The 24460-nt window shown below is 38.4% G+C and overlaps 1 protein-coding gene across 1 annotated transcript in view; it reads left to right on the top strand.

Moving 5' to 3' along the window:
• GALNT14 (polypeptide N-acetylgalactosaminyltransferase 14) overlaps window positions 1-24460 on the top strand; it is a 116218-nt gene that overhangs the window by 44615 nt on the left and 47143 nt on the right. The window contains exons 6-8 of the mRNA XM_044659592.1: window positions 4766-4853; window positions 5714-5798; window positions 9535-9638. Coding sequence (XP_044515527.1) covers window positions 4766-4853; window positions 5714-5798; window positions 9535-9638 — 277 coding nt within the window. The remainder of the gene's footprint in view (window positions 1-4765; window positions 4854-5713; window positions 5799-9534; window positions 9639-24460) is intronic.

Below are 24460 nucleotides of genomic sequence, written 5' to 3' on the forward strand. Positions count from 1 at the left end.
AAAGAAGTTAGGGCAATTTGGCATGAAGATACAGTTTGTGAAGGGGACTGATGTTCAATAATCCTGGAAACAAATTCTAACAGAGGCCATGTCTAAAAATGTAAGTCTCTTTATGCATCGTAATTCATTACCTCTCTGCCAGGAGGTGAGAGGCGTGTTTCATCTTCACACTTCTGAAATCATGACTTAGCGTTGCAGTCAGAGCTGTCAAGTCTTTCAAAGTTATTTTTCTTTATAACATTATTGCTATTGTGGCAAATTTCTCTGGATTTTGTTTTGCTCACATTTTTTCTGCATCAGTTTAAAGAACTCTTCCAAGTTTTCTTAAAAATTATTTCGTCATTTCTTATGGCACAAGAATATTTACATTCACATGCCACCTTATGTTTAGCCCATCATCTTAGGCAACCCTTTAGCTTTTAGTTTAATGGAACTATGAAAAAATACTACTATAAATATTTTTGTTCTTTATAGGTCTTTTATTTCTTTTCTTTTCCCCAGAATTACAGGGGGTAGGCAGTTCTCTTTCTGCTTCCCTCTTTATCCCTGAGGCAGTGTAGTTAATATGCAGAAAACTAACTCATTACCAATGTGTTCCCAAATAATTGAACAGAAACTTTTCTACATACTGAAAATCAGTACAAAAAACAAGATACAACAGAGCCAGGAACATTAAGGACAAGTGCTGCTCTTCATAGATTCCTTTTTTTCTTTAATTCCAGACTACACAAGAAACAATGTCATATTTAGAGTTAGAGAACCTGCATTCAAATCCTGTCTCCACTACTTACTCCTTGAGTTATCTTTGGCAAACATTTAAGTCCTCTGTGCCTTGTTTTCTTCATCTGTAAAATAAGATTAGCCTAGAGAACCTCTATGGATCTTTCTTGCTCAAATCTCTGATCCTGTGAAACAGAAACATAGGAGCTGGTCAGCATCAGCACACTAGAATGCTCCACTTAGCTTCATTACTGGGGGAAGAAAGACCTGTGTGTTGATCCTAATAATATTGGGAGAAGAAAGATGTCACAACTTCATAGAATTCATGGTAGAGATGAGATTCAAACTCAGATCTTCTGTTTTACCCCTCTTCCTTCTCTTTCCTTCTCTGCCTGTTAGTTCTCTCCCAATACCCTAAACCATTTACCACTATTAAAAGGTGGCCAACCAGCTATTGAAAGTGCCAGGTACCTTCAGACTCTGTATGGATTGACTGTTCTGTGTAGTTTATGAAGGCACCAATTAGAAATGCCTTGAGCAATATTTTTGTGAGAATCTGCTCACCCCTCCTCTGATGGCAGGATCCCACAGATCCTATAATAAACGTTCTCAAAAGAAGAGTAAATGGTTAATATTTGGTATTTTGTACATCCCTCAGTGACCTTGTGACCCAGCGGAAGGGAAGTGAATAGAATTTATTCTGTGTGGGGGACAGGGAACAGATCAATGAAAAGAGGTTTTAAAAAGAAATATACCAAAGATGAAAACAAGGGCAGGTAATGGAGAATGGATACAATAGCTTTTTTTAGGAAAAGAAATACCAATCAAAGCTCAGAAACAACAAAAACAAAAGCAGGGGCAGGATATAGTGGGTGGGTGGTGGGGCAAGGATTTTTTAAAAAGAATTATTGGGGGGGGCAGCTGGGTAGCTCAGTGGATTGAGAGTCAGGCCTAGAGACAGGAGGTCCTAGGTTCAAATCTGGCCTCAGACACTTCCCAGCTGTGTGACCCTGGGCAAGTCACTTGACCCCCATTGCCTACCCTTACCACTCTTCCACCAAGGAACTAATACACAGAAGTTAAGGGTTTAAAAATATATTAAAAAAAGAATTATTAGGGTTAACAAATTAGAAAAAGGATAAAACCCTTGCTGATGGCAGATACGATAATAACAAATGGTAAGATTGAGATTCAGGGCTTGAAGGGACCTTAGAGATTATCTAATTAGCTCCCCAATCATTTTAGAGATAAAGGGTATCAAGGTGGTGGCACAGTGGATACAGGGCCTGGAGTCAGAAAGACCTGAAATGTCCTCATACATTTACTAGCTGTCTGTCTGTCTTTGGACAAGTTACTTAATTTTGTTGACCTCAGTTTCCTCATCTATAAAATGAGCTGAAGAAGAAAATGTCAAAACACTCCAGTCATCTTTGCTAAGAAAACTACAAATGAAGTCACAGTCAGACAACTAAAATGACCAAAGAGCAACAACATTTTAGAGATAATGAAAGAAGTCCAAAGAAATATTAAGGGACTAGTCTGAAATCACACCAGAAGTAAGTAGCAAACTTAGGATGTAAACACAGTTTTTCTGATACCAGTTCCACTTTTTCTGTTGTACTGCATTGCTTCTTAAGCAGAATCAGTAGAACTGCTCAATTCTTACTTTTCTTCTCTTTTCTCTGTAAGGATCATTATCTTTGGACGCTAAGGGACAGAACAAAAATAGCTAATAGGCAATTCATACTTATATTAAATAGGAAGACAGGAAACACCTAGCTTCCCTACATAAGTTCAGTTCACCAGACTCAGATGAATTACTTCTATGGCAATAAAATGGCTTAAAAATATGAATCTGGAGCCATTGTCTTAGACAATGGGGGATTGTAAAATAAAACTGGAAAACAGGCAATAATGATTCAATATTGAAATGAAGGGAAGAAAAATCTTTAATCCTTGAACCAATGAGATTGACTTTATTTCTTGTCAAAATGCTAGAGCATTTATTAAAAGGATGTTTTTTAAATATCTAAAAAAAAAGAAGAAATGATCAGAGAGTTTTATTGGGAACAGGCCATGCTGGATTAATTTAATTTCCTTTGTTGACAGTTGTTAGACTGGTAGATCCCAAGATTATTGTAGATATAGAACCATTTGGATTTTAAGAGGACATTAAGGACATTGAGATCCAGATTAAGTGATTTGCCAAGGAATAAACAACTAGTAAAGCATCTGAGGTAGGATTTGAACCAAGGTCTTCCTGACTCTCATACTCTTTTTTTTTTATAACATTGTACCTACTTTGTATTTACTTAACAGTGTATCTGTATATATGCCCTTATCAGCACAGTGTAAATTCCTTGAAGGAAGGAATTGTGTTACTGTTGCCCTTATACCTCCAGCACCTTAGTACTTTGCAAATAGATGTTCAATAAATGATTTTGGAATTAAATTGAGCTGTAGAAAAAGGAGAGATGGGAGCCAATAGCATGATTATTATAGGTGGGTCCAGACTGAATTTACAGAGGGAAAAGTCTGCCATGGAGTCAGCAGTTTATTTATCATATTAATAGTTTGTTATTAACTTCAAAGGAGGTCATTGGTAATACATCTCATAGATATATCGTTTGGTCCTATGCTACTTAACATTTTTTATCAGTGACTTGGACAAATGCAAGGTAGGACAGTGGGAAGAGACTGGACCTGGGTTCAAATTTTGATTTTGGTTCTTGTTATCCAGGTGACAATGGGAAGTCATTTTACCGGACTTCAATTTCTTCATCTTTAAAGTGAAGAGACTAGACAAAAAGAAGACTCCTAAGGTCTTTTCTAACTCTGCCTCCATGATCCTAATGCCTTGGATGTTTTGCCTATCAAATTTTAAACTAGCCATAGATAGCTAAAATACCAGATGACAGTCATGATTGATTCTAAAATGTCTTGACAGGCCAGAACATTGATGAGTTAAAATTCAGCAGGGATAAATGTCAACTTTTACTCTGAGGATCAAAAAATCAACTTCATACATAGATTATGGAGGAAATATCATTATTTGATACTTATCCTGAGAAATATCCAGAATTTTAAAGGATTGATATCATTAGTATAATATGGCAGCCAAAAAAGATAAAATCTTAGAATTAGACATAGAAGGAGATAGTTATTATAATCTGCTTGGTATACTCTGATTGGTCACACCATATCTCAAAAACTGTTCTTGATGCCACATTTTGGGAAGAATATTAGCAAACTAAAGAATATAAAAAGGACAACCTAGGTTGTAAAGAGTATAAACATATTATATAAGGATTATTTATCCTGTAAAAGACAGAAAAGAGGAATATTAGCTTTTGTCAAATATATCAAGGGTTGTGAAATAGAAAAGGGATTAGACTAGCTCTATTTGGTTCTAATTTTAGATGTGATATAAGGAAATATTTTAAAATTTTATTTTATAAAGAATGGGATATTTTGAGACACTGACTTTTTCAATGGAAGTCTTCAAAAAGAAAAACTGTGGATAGCCACTTATTGAGTATATTTTGGGAAGAAATTTCTTCAAATTCAGAACAGTTGAACTAGCTGGCCTCTAAGATCTTTCTTAACTCTGAGATTCAGTAATTACTTGACATTATCTGGTATTTTGTTCAATATCTCAGTCATCTTGCAGCAGAGTCTAATCAGTATTTTTACAGGACTACAAATAACACATAAAAACACACACAGAGAAATGCCTAGGACTACCATATCCTTGGAGCCATACTGTTCCATCAAAGAAGCCTAACTTGGTTCCTTTCTTGCAATGTGATTAGCTCTACAAACACAATATAATGGGTCATCCTGTAATAAACATCAGCCCAATGGTCCTGGGTCTCATTACTTTTAAGTACTGCTTTCAGGTAGCCTCAAATTGGGAGAGAAATAGGTTAGGACCATTGGCAGAAATTACTGTCTTCCTGATGCCACAGCTCCATTGTCCTAGTTCCCTGACCGTGTTAACATATCAGACATAAAACAATATAGAGGTATTTGCATTATTTCTCAGGATCCTACACGGGTGGTGTGTCCAGTAATTGACATCATTAACCGAGATACTTTTGCCTATGTGTCTTCTTCTCCGGACATGAGAGGCGGTGAGTGAGGTTGGCTTCTTTTCTCCAGTAAGGAATTTTCTTATTGAGAAATGATTCATCACAGGAAAATAGAAGAAGGGAATAAAGAAAGAAAAACTGGTAGTGTCATGGTTTGGATACCCAGCCCTGATTCTGGCACTGAGTTCTGCCCCTTCTCCCTGGAATAGAACTGTAGAGGCATGGGTGAAGTCTTGGAAGCCCCAGTATAACCTAACTAACTAAAGAGACTATGGACTGAAGGAAGGATTCTCTGATAATTGGGGTCTTGGGTTTAGTTCCTCTAGTACCTCTGACCCTAGAACTATTCTCTTTTTGGTAATTATTGAATCCCTATTCTAAGGAAATGAAATGAGAGATTTCTTTGAGAAAGGCCAAATTGTATAAGAGATGCCCATAATCTCTCCAAACCTCCCTTTAATATCTCTACTCAGAAATCTCTACTCAGAGAAAATGAGGAAAATGCCTCATTTATAGGAATCTTGGTTGTCTTCATTTTAACACACAATGGTATGTGAAATTGCTTTGATGCTTTTTGCTTCCATTTTCTCAAGAATTCTACATCCTAGCTATTTTTCCATGTCTGGTTCTTTATTGCATGAACTAAACTAGCTTCAAGAATGCATGGCTGGTAAGGGAGACTGTGAACCTCTAGTAGAGCTAAATAGTCTTCCCCATTGCACAGACCAGGTGCTTCCTTACCAAACCCTCCAGATGCCATCGAGTACACTTAAGCCCTTCCAAAGGAAATGCATAAAGGAAGTTAATAGGAAATTGTATGTGTGTTTCTTATATAGTTCAAGGTCTAAAAGATATATGTCTGTATATCTGTGTGACATATATGTTATTTTGCTATGATTTAGGATTTGATTGGACACTCCATTTCAAGTGGGAAGAGCTTACCCTCAGGGAAAAGGCCCTACGTGTGGATCCCATTCAGCCCATCAAGTAAGTAAAAATCTGTGTACCTAATATTACTGATAAAAGTCCCATATCTATAGAGCACTTATATGTATGTTAAATGTCAAAAACCATTTGCCAATAATTAAGTGATCAAAGAATATGAATAGTTTCAAATGAATTGTAAAATGTTAATGACCATATGAAAACAGGTTCTAATTCACTAAGAAGAGAATTGCAAATTAAATAAAAAACTCAGGAGCTTACTTTATACCCTAAAATTTGCAAGTGAAAAAAATTGAAATATGCTTGAGGGACTGTGGAAAAACAGGCACACAAATATATTTTTGATGGATCTGTAAATTGTTCTACTGATGTTGAAAACAATAAATAAGGAAACTACACAGTGAACAATCATGAACATTGCCAGGAACAGACAATTATGGTTAAACATGCTATCATTTACATATGAACATGATGCTTTACATTTAGATAAAGCTAGATGTCACAGCAGTTAATACTAGACCTGGAATTAGAAATACTCATCTCCATGAGTTCAAATCTGGCCTCAGACACTTATTAGTTATCTGACCCTGGACAAATCACATTAAACTCTGTTTTCCTCAGTTTCTTCATCTGTAAAATGAACTAGAGAAGGAAATGGAAAACCACTCCAGTATCTTTGCCAAGAAAACACAAAGAGTCAGGCATGACTGAAATGACTGAACAACAACGTGATGCTTTGCCTTGACTCTTTTTTTAACCCATGAATTGGATTATTGATCCTTTGACCCTTCAACCCCCTTTAATACACCCTCCATGTTATAGGATCATAGATTTAGAGATGGGAAAAAGTCCCTGAGATAGAGAGAGACTAAGTGGTTTGTCTGGGGTCATTCAGTCAGTTAGAGACAGGATTTGAATTTAACTCTTCCTGACTCCAAGCCCATTGATATGTTCCCTAAACCACCAAAGACAAATATTTGCAAGATTGTGGTTAGAGGTTCAGCCTGTAACCCTCATCTAGGGTTCGGCTCAGTTAGCATATTTAGGGATCAGTCACATGATTGCAACAGTGTCAGAAGAATTTATGATGTACACAGCACTCTACAAGTATAAGAAAGTGAAATGTGTGGTGTTCATTTCCCATGAGGTATTTACATTTGAAAATGTATGGCTACCCTAAAGAATGGCATTAGGAAGGTAAAATGTACAAATGAATGCCATCAGATGAGTGTTTCTCAGAGTAAATGGTGGGAATGTACAAAGAGAGACCCAGAGAATTCATAAAAATGTATCATATAGACCAAACAGGAGTCACTATCATATGGTGCTACAGTAATCCCATACATAAGGATTACTGTAGCACCATAACGACAATTTTAAGATGTAATATTTTCTGTCTAATTGCACTTTTACTTATTTTGTTAAATATTTCCCAATTATATTTTAATCTGGATCAAGCTGCTCTCAGAAATGTGGTGGGCAATATGTGGCCCCCAGGCTGGATGTTTAACATATATTTTTCAAATCTTTACCTTCCACCTCAGAATCAATACTGGTATTGGTTCCAAAGCAGAAGAGTAGTAAGGACTGGGCAATGGGGGTTAAGTGATTTTCCCTAGGTCATATCAGATATAAAGATCAGAGGTCGGGTTTGAACTCAGGTCTTCTTGACTTTAGGTATAGCATAATGTTTACTAGATTATAAGCTAAGAGACCTGCATTTTTTTTCTCAGTCATAGATATATATATACACACAAAATTTCCAAAGTCAGATTTGAACTCAGGATCTCCCAGGCCTCTTTCAGTCCACAGAGCCACTTAGCTAACCCTCTGGCATCTTTGATGTAGACAACAACCATTAAGCTCCAGATAGATAGGAATGATATAAACCAGTGGTTCCCAAACTTTTTTGGCCTACTGCCCCCTTTCCAGAAAAAATATTACTTAGTGCCGTTGGTAATTAATTTTTTAAAATTTTAATAGCAATTAATAGGAAAGATAAATGTACCCGTTGCCATCACCACTCCCCAGGATGGCTGCAGCACCCACCAGGGGGCGGTGGCGCCCACTTTGGGAATCACTGATATAAACTAAGGGTTAAACCAACAAGGTGTGAATCAGCGACTCATCATTCCATACTTTCTCTTTTGGCCTCCCTCTCTCCTAACCTTTAAGCTCTTCAGAGCTGCTGAGAAGAAAATTAAAGCTAAAACAGGTCTAAGAGCTGCTGATAGCCATAAAATATAGCTGTTTATGTATTTATTTATTTATCTATCATCCATCTATTTATTATCTATTTATCTCTATCTTCATTCATCTATCCCTCTCTGTCTCTGTCTATCTTTCTCTCCATCTGTCACCTATCTATTGAGGGATAATGGTACATTGGTCTTCACTATGCTGATCACAGGGGATAGACTCAATAAATGCATAATTAATCAATGACTGATTGATATGGGCCATAGGAGTAGCAGCAGCTCCTTATGGATGGGGAGGGGGGAGAATGGATGGAAAGCTTTGCAAGCCATCCATCTTGACATTCCATTGATCATTACCAAGTCAAGGACAAACCCAAAAGCCCATCTGCTTCTCCTCTTTCTTAAAGGCAAAGGTTTCTTGTTCTCTCCGTGAAACTGACTTCTTCTTGGAAGCATTCTGCTAATCAGAGAAAAAGAACTCAGTAGGAGAGAGTGGTCAGGTTTAGGAAAAATCCAGGCAACCTCCTTGCAGGCTTGGGATCAATGGCATTTATATGAAGTGTCCCTAAAGTCCAAGACTAGCACCTACTATGTGCCAGGTACTATTGTAAGAAGTACTTTTACAATTATTTTCTTGTTTGCTCCTTAAAAACAACCCTATTTGTTAATTTTATTTATTATCCTTATATAGTGTGCCAATTTTTCATTTGAGGAAACTGAAGCAATCAGAGAACCTGCTCAGGGACTGAGACTGGGCCAAGAAAAGCCCCAAATGGGTTCAGGAAGAATATGACTGAAATATGATTGAATATGACTGAAACAATTTAAACAATAAAAGTTAGTTCACTTCCCTGAGTCTCTCTTTCCTCATCTGTAAACTGAAGGAGGTGGACTAGGTTGTTTTTCTGCCTTTAAATACTATGATCCTTCCTTTTGCCCACATAAGGTTCTTCTATCACCACTATCAGACAGTTAAGAAATAATAATTAATAATAATAGCTAACATTTATATAATACTTAACTGTGTGCCAAGCACTATTTTAAGCATTTTCCAATTATCTCAATGGACTAGGAAACAAGAGAACTATGGAGATAGGAGAGATGCTTCATCAAGATCCTGTTTCTCAGTAATGATTATTCAATAAAACAGCTTTCCTAAGTCTTTTATTTTCTTCTCTTGTGAGTGACCAGGCATTCTATCCCTTTACTGACATAGTTCTTAAGAGAGTCTTCCAAGGCAGGATCTTTGAGAGAGAACATATAAATTTTGTTCAAGTGCCAAGTGCATCTCTGTTTGGAAGCCTGAAGTCATGGCTACGAACCCTGGGCCTTGGGGAAGAGGCACGCTGAGAGATGTAGTCTGCCAGCAAAAGCTGGAAAATTTATGAGGGACAGCACAATGCCTACACGTAGAGGTGCATGTCCTTGCTTGAGGTAAAGGAGAAATTTATTAGTCCTTCCTCAAGAGGAACAGAAAGGGCGAGGACCACAGCCTTGGTCTCAGGGCTTGGGAGAAAAGAGATTCTGAGGGCTTCTTCCTTCCTTTTACTCACTCTCCTCTCCCTTTTCTTGATGTGCAGGACCCCAATAATTTCTGGAGGTCTGTTTGTAATGAACAAATCCTGGTTTAATCACCTGGGGAAATATGATGCTGCGATGGACATCTGGGGTGGAGAAAACTTTGGTGAGTCCCAGCTCCTTTCCAGAAAACTTTGCCACCAAAAGTCTGAGGGGCTTAGAAGAAGGCAAAAAAAAAAAGCCCATTCATATGTTGATAGCTTCTCACTTCAATGGCTGTGTGAGAGTGGGGTGAATAAATGAGCTAAAGTTATAACAGGTTGTAGGTGAAAGGCAGAAAGTTGTATAAGGGAAGACTTAAGCAGGTGAGGAATGTTGATGGATTGACTAAAGAGCTGGCCTGGAATTGGAAAGATGAGGCTTGAAAGCCTCTGTTTGATTCATCCTGGGCATCTCTTTAGTGTGACTGGCAGCCAACTCACTAGGGTTTCCGTTAAGAGTGCTCGCTTGCCCCTACACAAATAAAATCACAAGAGTGGACAGTAAAAGGAAGAGGAAGAACCGTGAGGTGTCACACAAGAGATGCAGGCTCACTTTGCTACTTTCTCAGTACTGGAGACTACGGTGGTGAATGACAGCATCACGGAACAAACATGCTGGCTCCAGCAATGATCTATAGGGCCAGGGTCTGGCGTTTAGCAGGAATCTCATCCATTGTCAGCCTGCTATTGTTTTCTTCTATCCCTGCCTCCTTTGTGTTTTATAGCTTTCTTCCTCAGTCTGGAAGAGTTATTTTCCCTAAATTGATTGCTGCTGGCCTGACCTGCAGCATCTGCTCTCCCCAGCTGACCAGTGGAAAAGAATCTATCAGAAAAAAGTTCCTCTTCTAGTCTGTGCAGGCCAGATCAAAGACTCAACAAATGCCATGGAAAATGAAAACAATCATAAACCAAACTGAATTCTAACCCACGCCTGGTCCAGGCAGATTCATCACTGTCTTAAGAAAGCCTAGTCTCGTGCCACCCTTCCTGCTTTCTATGCCCCGAGGAGCCAGCTTTCCCCCCTCAAAGCCTTTCCTGGCCCTGGTGGGGGCTTGCCACTGCTTTAGAGTCTCTGCTGGCATCCCATTATCTAGGCTGAAGGACAGTGACAAACTGGGCTGAGGTCATATGCGCCACTGCTGTCCGGGCTCCCATCAGGAAATCCCCTTCAGTGCAAAGGGCAGAAAGGGCTTTCTAGAACTCACTGAAGTTCCCGAGAGAGGACCCTGGAATGCCCAAACTGGGGAAAACCCCCGAGGTCATCTGGCCCAACCCAAGCTCCAATCCCCACTGTTAAAACCCTGACGGGTGCTCACCCATGAAGCTTCTGAAAGAGCAGGAGAATGTGTGCCTTCAAGGCAGCCTCTCCTGGTTCATGTAAGTGTTAGCCACCTATGTGTGCATCTGACCCTGCCTAGCTATGCACACTGCAGGCTAGGGAAGAGTGGAGGGTAAGACATGCTAACTGTGGTCAAATTTTGAATGTGGAAGGGGGTAAGACTTATTCTTGCCTTTAGAGAGAACAAGCACTGGAGGTGAGAATTAGAAGGAGGTAGAATTCAAGTCAATATCATGAAGAACTGTAGGGCAATGAAACTGGTCCCAGAACAGAAACAGGACACCTTGTTAGGTTTTTGAGGTCCCCATCACATCCCCAAGGTATTTAAGTAGAACTTGGATGGCCACATGTCAAGAATGTAATAGAGAAAATTATTTAATGGAATGGGAAGGTGTTCTAAATGATACCTGAGGTGCCTTCCAGGGCTAAGATCCCTTTAAATCACCATGATTTCAGACAAATAGATTCAATGAGAGACAGAGATAAAGTAGATTGGAAGAAGACCTGGTTTCCAATCTCCCTTCAGACACTATCTGTGTGATGCTGGGCAAGTCACTTAATCTCTATTTGCCTTACTTTCTTTATCTGTTAAAGAGGGATGATAATAACACCTGTGAGATTCATATTGCAGAGGGGGATTCCAGCTGCAAGAGAGGGGTGCAAGCTACAGCTCAGAATTCCAGAGGGCCCCTCTCTTGCAGCTGGAATCCCCCTCTGCAATATGAATCTCACACACCTACTTCCCAGGATTATGTTAAGGATCAAAAGAGATAAAAATGTAAAATACTACATAAATGTTAGCTATGATAATGGTGATGATATAAGATTGGAAGGGACTTCAGATGCCATCTAGTCTCTTCCCCTCATTTTACAAAGAAGGAAGCTAAGGCTTAGGGAGGTCAAATGAGTGTCAGAGCCAAGATGTGAATCCAGAGCCAGTGTTCTTACCACTCCCCCATTATGCTTTTCCTTTATGTATAAAGGAGTTTTCCTTTCTTGTCTTAGTATCATATGGAAGTAGCTTTCTCTTCTCTGGTACTCCCCAAGCTTGGCATTTGTCTGAAATAGAGATTAATTATAAGTTGAATAAATAGTGGCTGTTAAATGGTTAACAGGTCTCTACCTGCAGGAGCAAATGCCCGTGTTCCATTATAGGAGCCCTCCCTGGGTTGTCCTTACCTTATTCTATCTCTCCGTTCATCAGAGGAGAGGAGCACCTGATCTGGGCTTGTGTAGGAGGCATGTTACTGACCAGTCTCTTTCATACACACCTCTGCCCCCCTTCCTGCTTTCACCAAAGGCCAATAATACAGATGCCATTTTTTTTCACCCACAAGGTGCTCCTGCAACAGACTGAATGGCTCTGATAATTACCTCTCCTCTTCAGCATATGAAGAGATTTTAGGAAAATATGACTTTCAAGGCTTTTTTTTTCAGTGACTCATTTGCATTAAAATTGGATGCTTAACTCCAATTTTTGTAACATGTGATACATGTAATCTATCTGCTAACTTCAGGCTGCATCGCACTTATAGGTGTTGATCTCTGGAGAATAAAGGCAAGTGTTGCCTAGCAAGCAGGGAGGTGGGACAAGCCAATGTGCAGCTATTCTGACAGGAGACTGACAAGGAAGCTTTCCGAGTGCAGCATGGTACATTTCCAAAGTACAACTGTTTGGCATTTCTTGAGGTTAAGGCTGAGGAGGAAGAAGAGCAGTGATAATAATGCTAATAACTTTCTCAAAGCCCAACCCATCACTGTAGAGAATTCTAACAAATTAACTGCTCTGGTAACAAAGCATTATCATAGGTAAAGCTATTTTCAAACAGTTGGCACTTAACATTAATCCCTAAACATTTGAGAACAATGTTGAAGGGATATGACCAAAACAAGTACTCATAATATCCATCTACAGAGAATGAAAAATTGTCAATACATAGAGACAAAACAGAAGAAATCTGAGCTAAGAGGGGGCCAGGTGAGAGGAATGCTATCTCTATTGTCCTCCATGCTATAGGAACTCTCCCAGACATGATTTTGGTGGGCCTAGAGAAGATCCATTTATATCCCAGGACTTATATTTAGTTACAAAAAGCATTTCTTTTATTCACCTGTGCACTATAGGAGGCAAACAGGGTCAAGTAAGTTACCCAGCATCCCCCAGCTAATAAATGTCTGAGCCCAGACTTGAACTCATAAAGATGAGTCTGCCTCATTCCATGCCCTGAATAGCCAATGTGCCACCTGGTTACCAATGAACAAACAACAGCAACATAGAAGATGCCTTTATGTCCCCATACTTTTATTAAATTATGAAAAGCATTTCATTTATCCAACTCTGCATAGTATATAGAACATTGAATAGAAAAGAATAACAAGATGGCAGCTTGTCCCAGTGACATTTCTATCTAAACTTCATTAAACCATGAGAATTAAAATAACAAAAGTAGTAAACATTATTAAATTACATTAAACAAATGAAATATATTATTTTACAGATGAAACATAACTTAGATTACTTCTTGAGTTAAATGTATATTCTATATATACATATATACACTAAATATATACATTGTATATGCACAGATATGTGTATAAGGTTATGCACATATATTCATGTATGCAAATATATGTGTATATATACACCCGTGCACACACGTACTTGCACTTGTGGACCGTGCAAGTAATATCTCCATTTCACAGATGAGGAACCTGACAAGTTAAGTGATGAATTTTTCAAGAATACACATCTATCATGGGGCAATGTTGTTTACTGGAGAGAACTATGATCTTGGAGCCAGAAGAGCTGGGTTTGAATTCTTTTTAGCTGTGTGACTTTTGATAAGCCATGTAATCTCTTTGTGGTCTCTAGAGACAATTAGGTGGCACAGTAGATAGATTACTATGCTTGAAGTTGGGAAGACTTGCATACAGATCAGGTCTTAGACGCTTACTAGCTATATGAAGTAACAGCACCTACCTCACAGGGCTGATGTTGGGACTAAATAAATGAAATAAAATTTGTAAAGCACTTAGCACAATGCCTAGCACCTAGTAGGGACTTCATAAATGATTGTTTCCCAACTGCCTGGCTCTGGCGATGGAGCACAAACTGTGGCATGTCTTATAGAGATGGAAGGGATCAAGTATAAGCCTAGGGACAGCCTACCTCTCCTCCAGGGACTAGCCTGACTAAGTGTGGAGAGACAGCCTCATAGAGCTAGTCACTAGGTGATGCAACCATTTTGAGTGATGGTTGAACATAAAAAAGAAAAAATATATATGCAAAATGTCTATCACTCTAATATATTCCTCTTTGACAATGATAATGGATTGCTTCAGGAGGTAGTGAGTTCTCCAGCAATAAAAAGTCTTCACACAGAACTAGACAACTGCCTACTTGTTAGGGGATTGTGTAGAAGGGATGTTTGTTCAGGTACATATTGGACTAGAGCATGGGGCATAGTAGGGACTTAATAAAAGTCTGTTATTTGACTGATTGGTCAATAACTTTCTAAATCACTTCCTATTCTGAGTCTATGTTTCAGACACATCTTGATATGTTTGAGGGTAGCTTGTCACTGTGGCAAAGCCATCTTCAAGCATTTGAACCAGATACTTCCTCACTGAAACAGAGATAGGTAGGTTTAAGCAAGAAAAATTAGAGATGCTGGGGTAGGGAAGAGGCTGAGAACACCAGTCAGTGTCACCCCAGGACTAACTTACTTAAACACACACACACACACACACACACACACACACACATACACACACACAAACTTTTCTGGAATTTATAGATGTTATCAGGAGAGGCAGCCTAATATAGTATTAAGAACATTGGGTTTCAAGGTACAGGAGACCTGGATTCAAATCCCACTTTTAAAATTTACTAGCTATGGGATCATGGACAAGTTATGTAATCTTTCTCATATGTAATATGTAGACTATGATAGCTCCAGGACTTGTCTCACGGAAGGGTTGTGAAGATCAAATGAAATAATGGATCAAAAGATTTTTACAAATCTTAAATCTCTCTGGAAATGTCAGTTATTATATGGCCATGGGGGCTTTCTTCCCCCAAGCTGACTTTCCCTTTAAAGTACTGTACTGTACATATTTTTTCACAGAAGCACTCTATAGCAAGATATAGCTATAAAATTTGGTCAAGAGGGATGCTAGCCATGAAGGCAGAATTTAAAGCTTGGCACCGACTTTTGGAAGGGACCCAGCACCCCAGTGTAGTCCAGTCAAATTCCCCCAAACTTGGAAATCCTCCAACAGCCCAGAAAACTCCTTCAGCCAGTTTAATTACTCTGTAATATTTGTTCCTGCCTGCCAGTCATCAAGCAGATACTTTGTCGGGGAAGCTGGATTATTTCCCCACTCACTCATGCAAGTGATTCCATATTTTTTCTGCCACCTAACCCCATTTAAATCTCATCTAATTGATTCAGCAATAACAAGCCTAACTCTACTCTACCCTAAACAGGAGACATATCCTCCTCACAGTCACAGCTTAGGAGTCATCTGACATCGAACAAGTCACTTAACCTTTGTTTGCCTCTGTTTTCTCAACTATAAAATGGGATTAATAATAGCACCACAGCCAGGGTTGTTATGAGAATCAAATGAAAGAATATTTACAAAGCACTTATTACAATGCCCAACACATAGAAGGTACTTAATAAATGTTTGTTTCTTTTTTTATGACTTTAACAACCCATCCATTTCCTCTACATCCAATATCCACCTTCACTAAAATAATAGATCTCACCCTTGCTTTCTTTCTGTCTCTCACCTCTGCCTATGCCTATTCATACATCTTAGTGTCAATGGCAACTAATGGCCTTGGGACAATCTACGATTGACAGTGAATAGATTTAGAGATGGAAGGTCCTTGAGAAGTCAACTGGTTCAACTCTCATTTTCCAGATGTGAAACTTGAGATCCAGAGAGATAAAGTAAATTGTCCAAGGTCACATAACTAGTAAATTGCAGAACCAGGATATAAATTCAGCTTCCCTTGGCTCTGGATCCAAACCATTCTTTCCACTGTACAGGATATATTATGCACACCTAGAAAGACCTACAGAAAATTAGTAAATAGTCATAGAACCCTAGGGGAGTCAAGGTATTAGGATCATAGGTTACAGATTTCATGGTGAAAAAGATCTTAAAAGTTATTTTCCCTAACTCACTCTTTTTAGAGATGAGAAAATGAAAAGAGATATGGATGCGCCCAAGTACCTGGGTGACAGAGGAAGTGGAATTCAAACCCAAATTTTCTGACTACAAAACTTACCTTCTTTCTAAGACAACAAATGAGGTTGAGTTTACAAGGAAGATCAAGACTAAGACCCTTAAAGAGATTAGCAGTTTAAGTGCTAGGAGACTCACATCCTCAATACTCATGAATAGAGAGAATTCTTAGGGATAAAAATCCTCATCCACCCTAGGTAGGAAGTGGTTACTTCCAGAATCTGCTGGTCTGAGGAGGAGGCCAGAGGAAAGGACCTGAAATCTTGTTCATGTCTCATAAATGTGGGAGGACTTCCATCAATGACACCCCAATAATAATATATTTATCATAATGTATTAATATTTATAACAAATCATAAGTATTATATTATTGTTTTGTTAAATTATTTATTAAAAATAATTGTTTTAAAAATAACAATGATGATGATGATGATAATAACAGTGATAAGAGTTAGCACTTATATAGCACTTTAAGGTCTGAAAAGTGCTTTATATATTTTATTATTTTATTTTATTATGTTCTTTGACCCTCATAACAACCCTGCTATTATTATCCCCATTTTACAGATAAAAGAGGTTAAGTGAATTGCAGGATCACAGAGCTCACAAGGGACAAGATTTAGGTTCCAGAGAGACTCTTCAAAGGAGAGGAATGATATTTGCCGCACCCTACAGTCTTTGGAGGCAAGATAAGGGGGCCATGGCCATATGAGAAGCATGCCAGCTGATAGCATTGTGAATAAATAAGTCAACCTTACTGTACATCCCATAGAGACTACTGAAGACAACAGGAGCATAAGCTTTCCAGCTGACCAGGGACTTTAAGTGAAGGTTATATGGCATATGGCCAGCTTTTTTTTTTTTTTAAGGGGGAAGACAAGAATTTATTTGACACATTGTGTAATAAAGCATGAGTTAGATGTGCCATTTTTACCCACAAATGAACCTGTTAAAATGCCTTTGAAGGGGCAGCTAGATGACTCAGTGGATTGAAAACCAGACCTAGAGATAGGAGGTCCACTCAAATCTGGCCTAAGATAGTTCCTAGCTGTGTTCCTAGCTGGGCAAGTCATTTAACCCCTATTGCCTAGTTCTTGTTTTGTTTTGATTTTAAGATTTAATTTTCATTAAATTTTGAATATTTTGCCATAGTTACATGTTTCATGTTCTTTCCCTCTCACTCAAGCCTCCCCACCCCCCACAGTAGATGCCCAATTTCACTGGGTTTTACATGTATCATTGATTAAGACCTAATTCCTAATTCCTAATACTGATAGTTGGACTAGAGTTATCATTTAGTGTCTACATCCCCAATAATATTCCCATCAGGCCATGTGATCAAGCAGTTGTTTTTCTTCTGTGCTTCTACTCCCATAGTTCTTCCTCTGAGAGTGGCTAATTTTCTTTCTCATAAGTCCCTCAGAATTATCCTGGATCATTGCAGTGCTGCTAGTAGAGAAGTCTATTACATTTGGTTTTTACCATAGTATATCATTGTCTGTGTATAATGTTCTCCTGGTTCTGCTCCTTTCGCTCTGCATCAATTCCTGGAGATCACTCCAGTTCACATGGAATTCCTTTGAGCTCAATAGTATTCCATCACCAGCAGATACCGCAATTTGTTCAGCCATTCCCCAATTGAAGAACATTCTCTCATTTTCTAATTTTTTGCCACCACAAAGAGTACTGCTATAAATATTTTTGTACAAGTCTTTTTCCTTATTATCTCTTTGGGGTATAAACCCAGCAGTGCTATGGCTAGATCAAAAGGCAGGTAGACTTTTAAAGCCCTTTGGGCATAGTTCCAAATTGCCATCCAGAATGGTTGATTCAGTTCACAACTCCACCTGCAATGCATTAATGTCCCAATATTGCCACACCCCCTCCAACATTCACCACTTTCCTTTGCTATCTTGTTAGCTAATCTGCTAGGTGTGAAGTGGTACCTCAGAGTTGTTTTGGTTTGTGTTTCTCCAATTATAAGAGATTTAGAATACTTTTTCATGTGTTTGTTGATAGTTTTGATTTCTTTATTTGAAAATTGCCTATTCATGTCCCTTGCCCATTTATCAATTGGGGAATGGCTTGATTTTTTTGTACAATTGATTTAGCACCTCATAAATTTGAGTAATTAGACCTTTGTCCAAGTTTTTTCTTCTAGCGATTTTATTTTTTTTTTTTTTCTATTTTCTATTTTCTATTTTTTAATTTTATTTTTTAGAAAAAAACTTTTTCCATGGTTACATGATTCATGTTCTTACTCTCCTCCCCCTCAACAGCCCCCCACCCCCATAGCTGACATGCATTTCCACTGTTTTCTTCATGTGTCATTTATCAAGAACTATTTCCATATTATTGATAGTTGTACTAGGGTGGTTGTTTAGAGTCTACATCCCAAATCATGTCAACATCAACCCATGTGTTCAAGTAGTTGTTTTTCTTCTGTGTTTTCACTCCTGTAGTTCTTTCTCTGAATGTGGGTAGTGTTCTTTTCCATAAATCCCTCAGAATTGTCCTGGGTCATTGCATTGCTGCTAGTACAGAAGTATATTACATTCAATTTTACCACAGTGTATCAATCAAAACAGTATGGTACTGGCTAGGAGACAGAAGGGAGGATCAGTGGAATAGACTTGGGGTAAGTGATGTCAGCAAGACAGTTTGTGATAAACCCAAAGGGCCCAAATTTTGGGACAAAAATCCACTATTTGACAAAAACTTCTGGGAAAATTGGAAAACAATATGAGATTTTTGTCATAAAGATTTTTTTTCCAATTTGTTGTTTCCCTTCTAATTTTGGCAGCATTGGCTTTGTTTATACAAAAAAATTTTAGTTTAATGTAATCAGAATTATTTATTTTACATTTTGTAATTTTTTCTAACTCTTACTTGGTTTTAAAATATTTCCTTTCCCAGAGATCTGACAAGTACACTATTCTGTGATCACCTAATTTACTTATAGTTTCTTCCTTTATATTTAAATCATTCACCCATTCTGAATTTATCTTGGTATAGGATGTGAGATGTTGATCTAGACCCAATCTCTCCTATATTGTTTTCCAGTTTTCCTAGCAGTTTTTGTCAAATAGTGTGTTTTGTCCCAAAAGTTGGGTTCTTTGGGTTTATCATAGACTGTCTTGCTGAGGTCACTTACCCCAAGTCTATTCCACTGATCCTCCCTTCTGTCTCTTCACCAGTACCATATTGTTTGGTTTTTTTTTTTAACCCTCGTACTTCGGTGCATTGTCTCATAGGTGGAAGAGTGGTAAGGGTGGGCAATGGGGGTCAAGTGACTTGCCCAGGGTCACACAGCTGGGAAGTGGCTGAGGCCGGGTTTGAACCCAGGACCTCCCGTCTCTAGGCCCGACTCTCACTCCACTGAACTACCCAGCTGCCCCTGTACCATATTGTTTTGATGACTACTGCTTTATCATTGCCTCGTTCTTGCCATTCTTCTTGCAACCAATACACAAATATTGGTTCTCAAAGGGAAGGGAAAGGTTTTAAAAAAAAGACATTCAAATTTAAGTTAAACCATATGAATCAAATAAATTTTTGAAAAATGAAAACAGAACAATTCTAATTTTTACTACATTTTTATATAAAGAAAGGACCCAGAAGGTTGACTGGCACATGGTCAAGTTGAAAACTTGCATGCTCCATCAGGTGATTCCCCACATTTAATGAAATCATGAGCTACCTTATTTCAGAATCCCACAGTTTCTGCTTGGTTCTTGACCTCCTTGTTAAATTCCAGAACAAGGAAAACAATCCCCCATCTCACAGTGTATGTGCCACACCAATATGTGTCATAATAAACCATGTAGAAAAATGGATGGATAAGTGTGTAACCTGCCTGCTTCTGCACAATAAACTAGAATTGCTTTGGTTAAGAATTTGAAGACATGTATGGACAGAGCAGGTTTTTAAAGATGTTGACAAAGGTGAGACTAGTGTCATTTCTATATCTTCTACTCTAGAACATGGGCCATTTTAAATATCCCATTACATTAAGATTTTCCAAGGCAATTGTCATAATAGATGACAATTCTCTTTTTTGGAATTAACCATCCCTTATAGAATTGATATGATGGTGGTGGTGCTGTTCAATTGTTTCAATCATGTCTGACTCTTTAGATTCCCATTTAGCGTTTTCTTGGCAAAGACACTGAAGTGGTTTTCCTTTTCTTTCTCCAGCTCATTTTACAGATGAGAAAACTGAGTCAAACAGAGTGAAGTGACTTAGCCAGGATCATACCACTAGTGAGTGTCAGAGGCTGGATTTAAACTCATATTTTCCTGACTCCAGGCCTCACACCCCCTCCACTATGAATATGTAGCATAAATAGAAAAATGAATATGGAGTCAAAAGGTCTGAGTTTAGATTCCTGCTCTGCCAGTTATCATTTGCCTGGTCATGGGAAAATCATTTAATCTCTCTAGCCCTGACTTTTCTCATATATAAAATGAAATTGGTCTAGATGACCTCCAGTGTCCCTTTTGAGTCTAAAATGCCATGATCCCAGGAAATCAGAAAGGATATTTTTATTCAGCATATTATATATGCAGCTTACCTTGACAGAATATAAGCTTCCTGATGGCAGAACCAGTTTCATTTTTTGTATACCTATTGCATAATAGAATTCTTAGCACACTGTAGACACAATAAATTCTTGTTGATTGCTTTTTTTTAACCCTCAGAAGTAGTTAGTTCTTTGCCCTCAGGTTACTTGCACAGAGAGGAAAATGGCAGACATAAGATTACCATTTCTATTCAGAGGGTCATAGATTTAGAACTGGAAGGGACCTTTCAGCCTTCCTTCTATCCCAGGGCCCTTGTATTTTATAGATGAGGACTCTGAAGTCCAGAGAAGTGACATGCCCAGGGTAGTTAACAGATGAGTCAGAATTCACTCTATGTCCCATAATTTAAAGTCTAACCAGGTCCCACTATACCAAGTGCCTTCATCATGATGAGTGACCAAGAAGCTAAAGATACATATAGACTCTATGTCAGCCCAGGAACCATCCCATAAAAGGAAAGTCATTTCCAGGAATGCACAGGAGGAAGGTGGAATACAAATGGAAGTGATAGTTTTATGCTTTAGGTAATGTTCTTGCTCTCTCATGAGAGAGAATGATGGTCCAGGGATCAGAGGAGACAATTTCAAATCCTGCCTCTGCCATACACTTGCGTGACCTTGAGCAAGTTGTTTATCCTCACAGGGCCTCAGTTTCCTTATCTGTAAAATGAAGAGATTTGTCTGGATGGCCTATAAGGGCCTTTCAGCTGTCACCTAGCTCTCTGTCCCTGAGTTTCCAGCTAACCACATGGCTGATGCTTCTGGGGGAAGCTACACTGCACTAGCAAAAACAAGTAGAGGTTTTCAATGAGGAGATGTTGGGGATAAGAGGGAATGAAATGGGATTTAGTTTGGGGGAGGGGGCATCTGTGGAGCAGACAAGTTAGCTCTTAGATGTTAATCTGAGGTTTAAAGAAAATAAGCAGATAAAACCGTGTGCCTGATGGAAGAACAATTACACATCTCCCTGCTTGGAATTCAGAATGGCTTTGGGTCTGCGTGGAATTTATCACAAGGGAGATTATGCTGCTGCTGCTGATTCAGCAAGAACCCCCATGCTAACTCCCCATAAAAACTCTTTTCTGATCCCTCCTCTGCCCGCCTAACAGAAGCAATGGAGTGAAAGTGATGACTCGGCACATACCGCCAGTGCTGAGAGCTAAAACTGTGAGCCCTACCTGGGAAACCAGCTGCTGCTCATCTCAGCTGACTGCAGGCCCAGTGGTCATTGCACCAACTCCCACTGCCCTGGGGTGAATCCTACTGAGTGTCTTTCAAAGGTGACAGCAGAGCTCTGGGATGCTTCCGGTCCTACCATTTATCAGAGCTTCCAGAAGGTGACACTGAATGATGTCTAGAAAAAAAAAAACATACACAAGAAAATTTATTATCCTAGCTGGCTTCTGGGCATTACCAATCATCCTGTACTCAGCAGTTTTATGGGAACTGAGGCCTTAACCTTTTCTAAGTCATACCATTAAGGTCTGTGCAGGCTACTTCCAGTTAGTTAACTGCCTGAAATAGGGCTAGGTGCATTTGCTTTAAGGTCAGCAGCTCCATGTTTCCTGAAAAGACAAAACCTAAAACATGGATGAAATCCTCAAATTAATGAAATTCTATTTTCTATTCATCAAAAATCTCTTTGCTCTATTATTCTTTTTATTTTTTCCTGACATTTCTAAAACACCATGACAAATGCCTTCAACTAATGATTTACATCTCTAGCTTCACCACAAATACTCCATCAGGTCTCCATTTGTTTCATGGAAATATAAAGCTGAGTGGCTACAAAAAAATTAGGATAGAGGCTAAATCCCTCCACTGATAGTCAAGAGCCCCCAAGTTTGAATCCTAGCTCAGACACACTTGCCAGCTGTATGACGCCAGGCAATGTAAGCCTTAATTTTCTCATCTGTAAAATGGATATAACAATAGGTTCTACAACATAGGTTGTAAAAGTCAAATGAAATACTGTACGGAAAGCATATTGTAAATCTTAAATGCTATTTGAAGGTGAGTTATCATGATTACTATCATTATTATTATATATTTTAATATAAAATGTGCTCTAAAGGAGAAGAGGCATAATTAGAGAGGAAGAAAGCTGCCCTTGGTAGGAGCAGGATGATCAATCAATAAATTTGAAGTGAACATATTAGCAAATTCAATAAATTCCAGTGGCATCTGTTGACTCACCCTAAGATAAAATACCAAGTCTTCTCTTTAGCTCATAAAGCTCTTCACAACCTGAAACAACTTATTGAACATTATTCTTTGTCCCACCATTTGTGATCCAGCCAGACTGCCTATTTCTCTATTTTTCACTCATACCATTCCTTCTCCTATTTCTTAGCTTTCCACTGCATCTTGAATATACTCTTTCTTCACCTCTACATCATAGAAACCCACTCTTCTTTCAAATCACAGCTCAAAAATTAATTTCAATATGAAGTTCTTCCTAATTCCCCCAACTGCTACCACCCTCCCTCTCAAATTTCCTTGCATTTAACCATTTGATGTTCATTTCCTTTATATTTATTCTTATGTCCTTGTTTCATTGTTGTTTAGTCATTTTTAGTTGTGTTCAACTCTTCACGACCCCATTTGGAGTTTTCTTAGCAAAGTTATTGGAGGAGCTTGCCATTTCCTTCTCCAGCTCATTTTACAGATAAGGAAAACAGGATTAAATGACTTGCCCAAGGTCACAATCTAGTAAGTTTACTGAGGTCAGATGTAAACTCAGGAAGATGAGTCTCCCAGACTCTAAGCCCAGAGGCTCTATCTACTGTGCCACCTGGCACACACACACACACACACACACACATACACACACATATATATATATACAGATCTGTGTATATATATATATATATATATTTCTTAACAAGTGTTTACTTATTGTCTCTCCCATTAAAATGTAAACTCTTAAAGTCCTTGCAAGTAAAGATTATCTCATTTATTATATTTATATTTCCAGTCTCTTAACATAGTGCCTGACACTTAGTAGCTGGTTAATAAGTGCTTGTTAATGGTCAATAAGCTAACACTTATTAATCACCCATTATGTGCCAGACACCGTGGCAGGGTTTCAAAGACAAAACAAAGTTGGTTCCTGATCTAAAAGGCCTTAGATTCTATTAGGGGAGATTGCATGTACCTGTATAAGTATATCTGCAATGCAATTCCACCTTTCTACTTTAAACATGATTTAATAACACTTTCTGAGGAAGAAGTGTTAATGGAAATGCAGATAGCAGCATTGTACCAACATCATAAGAACAATATGATTAAAGCACATGACACATTTTCGCATAGGCCAACAAGTGTGAGAAAGCCCATTTTCTTCCCATCTCTCCTCACACATTCATTCAGCAGAAAATATTCAATTTAATACCTAGGTATAAAAAGTCCTGTGTTGTAGGAGATAAAATGATGTGTGAGATGCAATTCCTGTCTTGAAAATCTTATAGTCTAATCGGGAAAATGAGATATGCATTCAGATACCACAACTGAAGACAGCAACATATAAGAAACACATAGAAAGTAGCATATGAGTTATACAAACATATATTCAGAGGATGGAGAGGTCACTTCTAGCTCAGCTGATCAGGGAAGTGTATTATTTTGATTAAGCCCATGCAGAGGGTGGGTAATAGGTACAGAATAATATACATATATGCACAAATATTATATATATATACACACAATAGTTCATGTCACGTAATATATAGCATATATTATCTAAATACACACATGTATATTACAT

Source organism: Gracilinanus agilis, chromosome 2 (genome assembly GCF_016433145.1).
Source record: "Gracilinanus agilis isolate LMUSP501 chromosome 2, AgileGrace, whole genome shotgun sequence".
NCBI classification, from domain to species: domain Eukaryota; kingdom Metazoa; phylum Chordata; class Mammalia; order Didelphimorphia; family Didelphidae; genus Gracilinanus; species Gracilinanus agilis.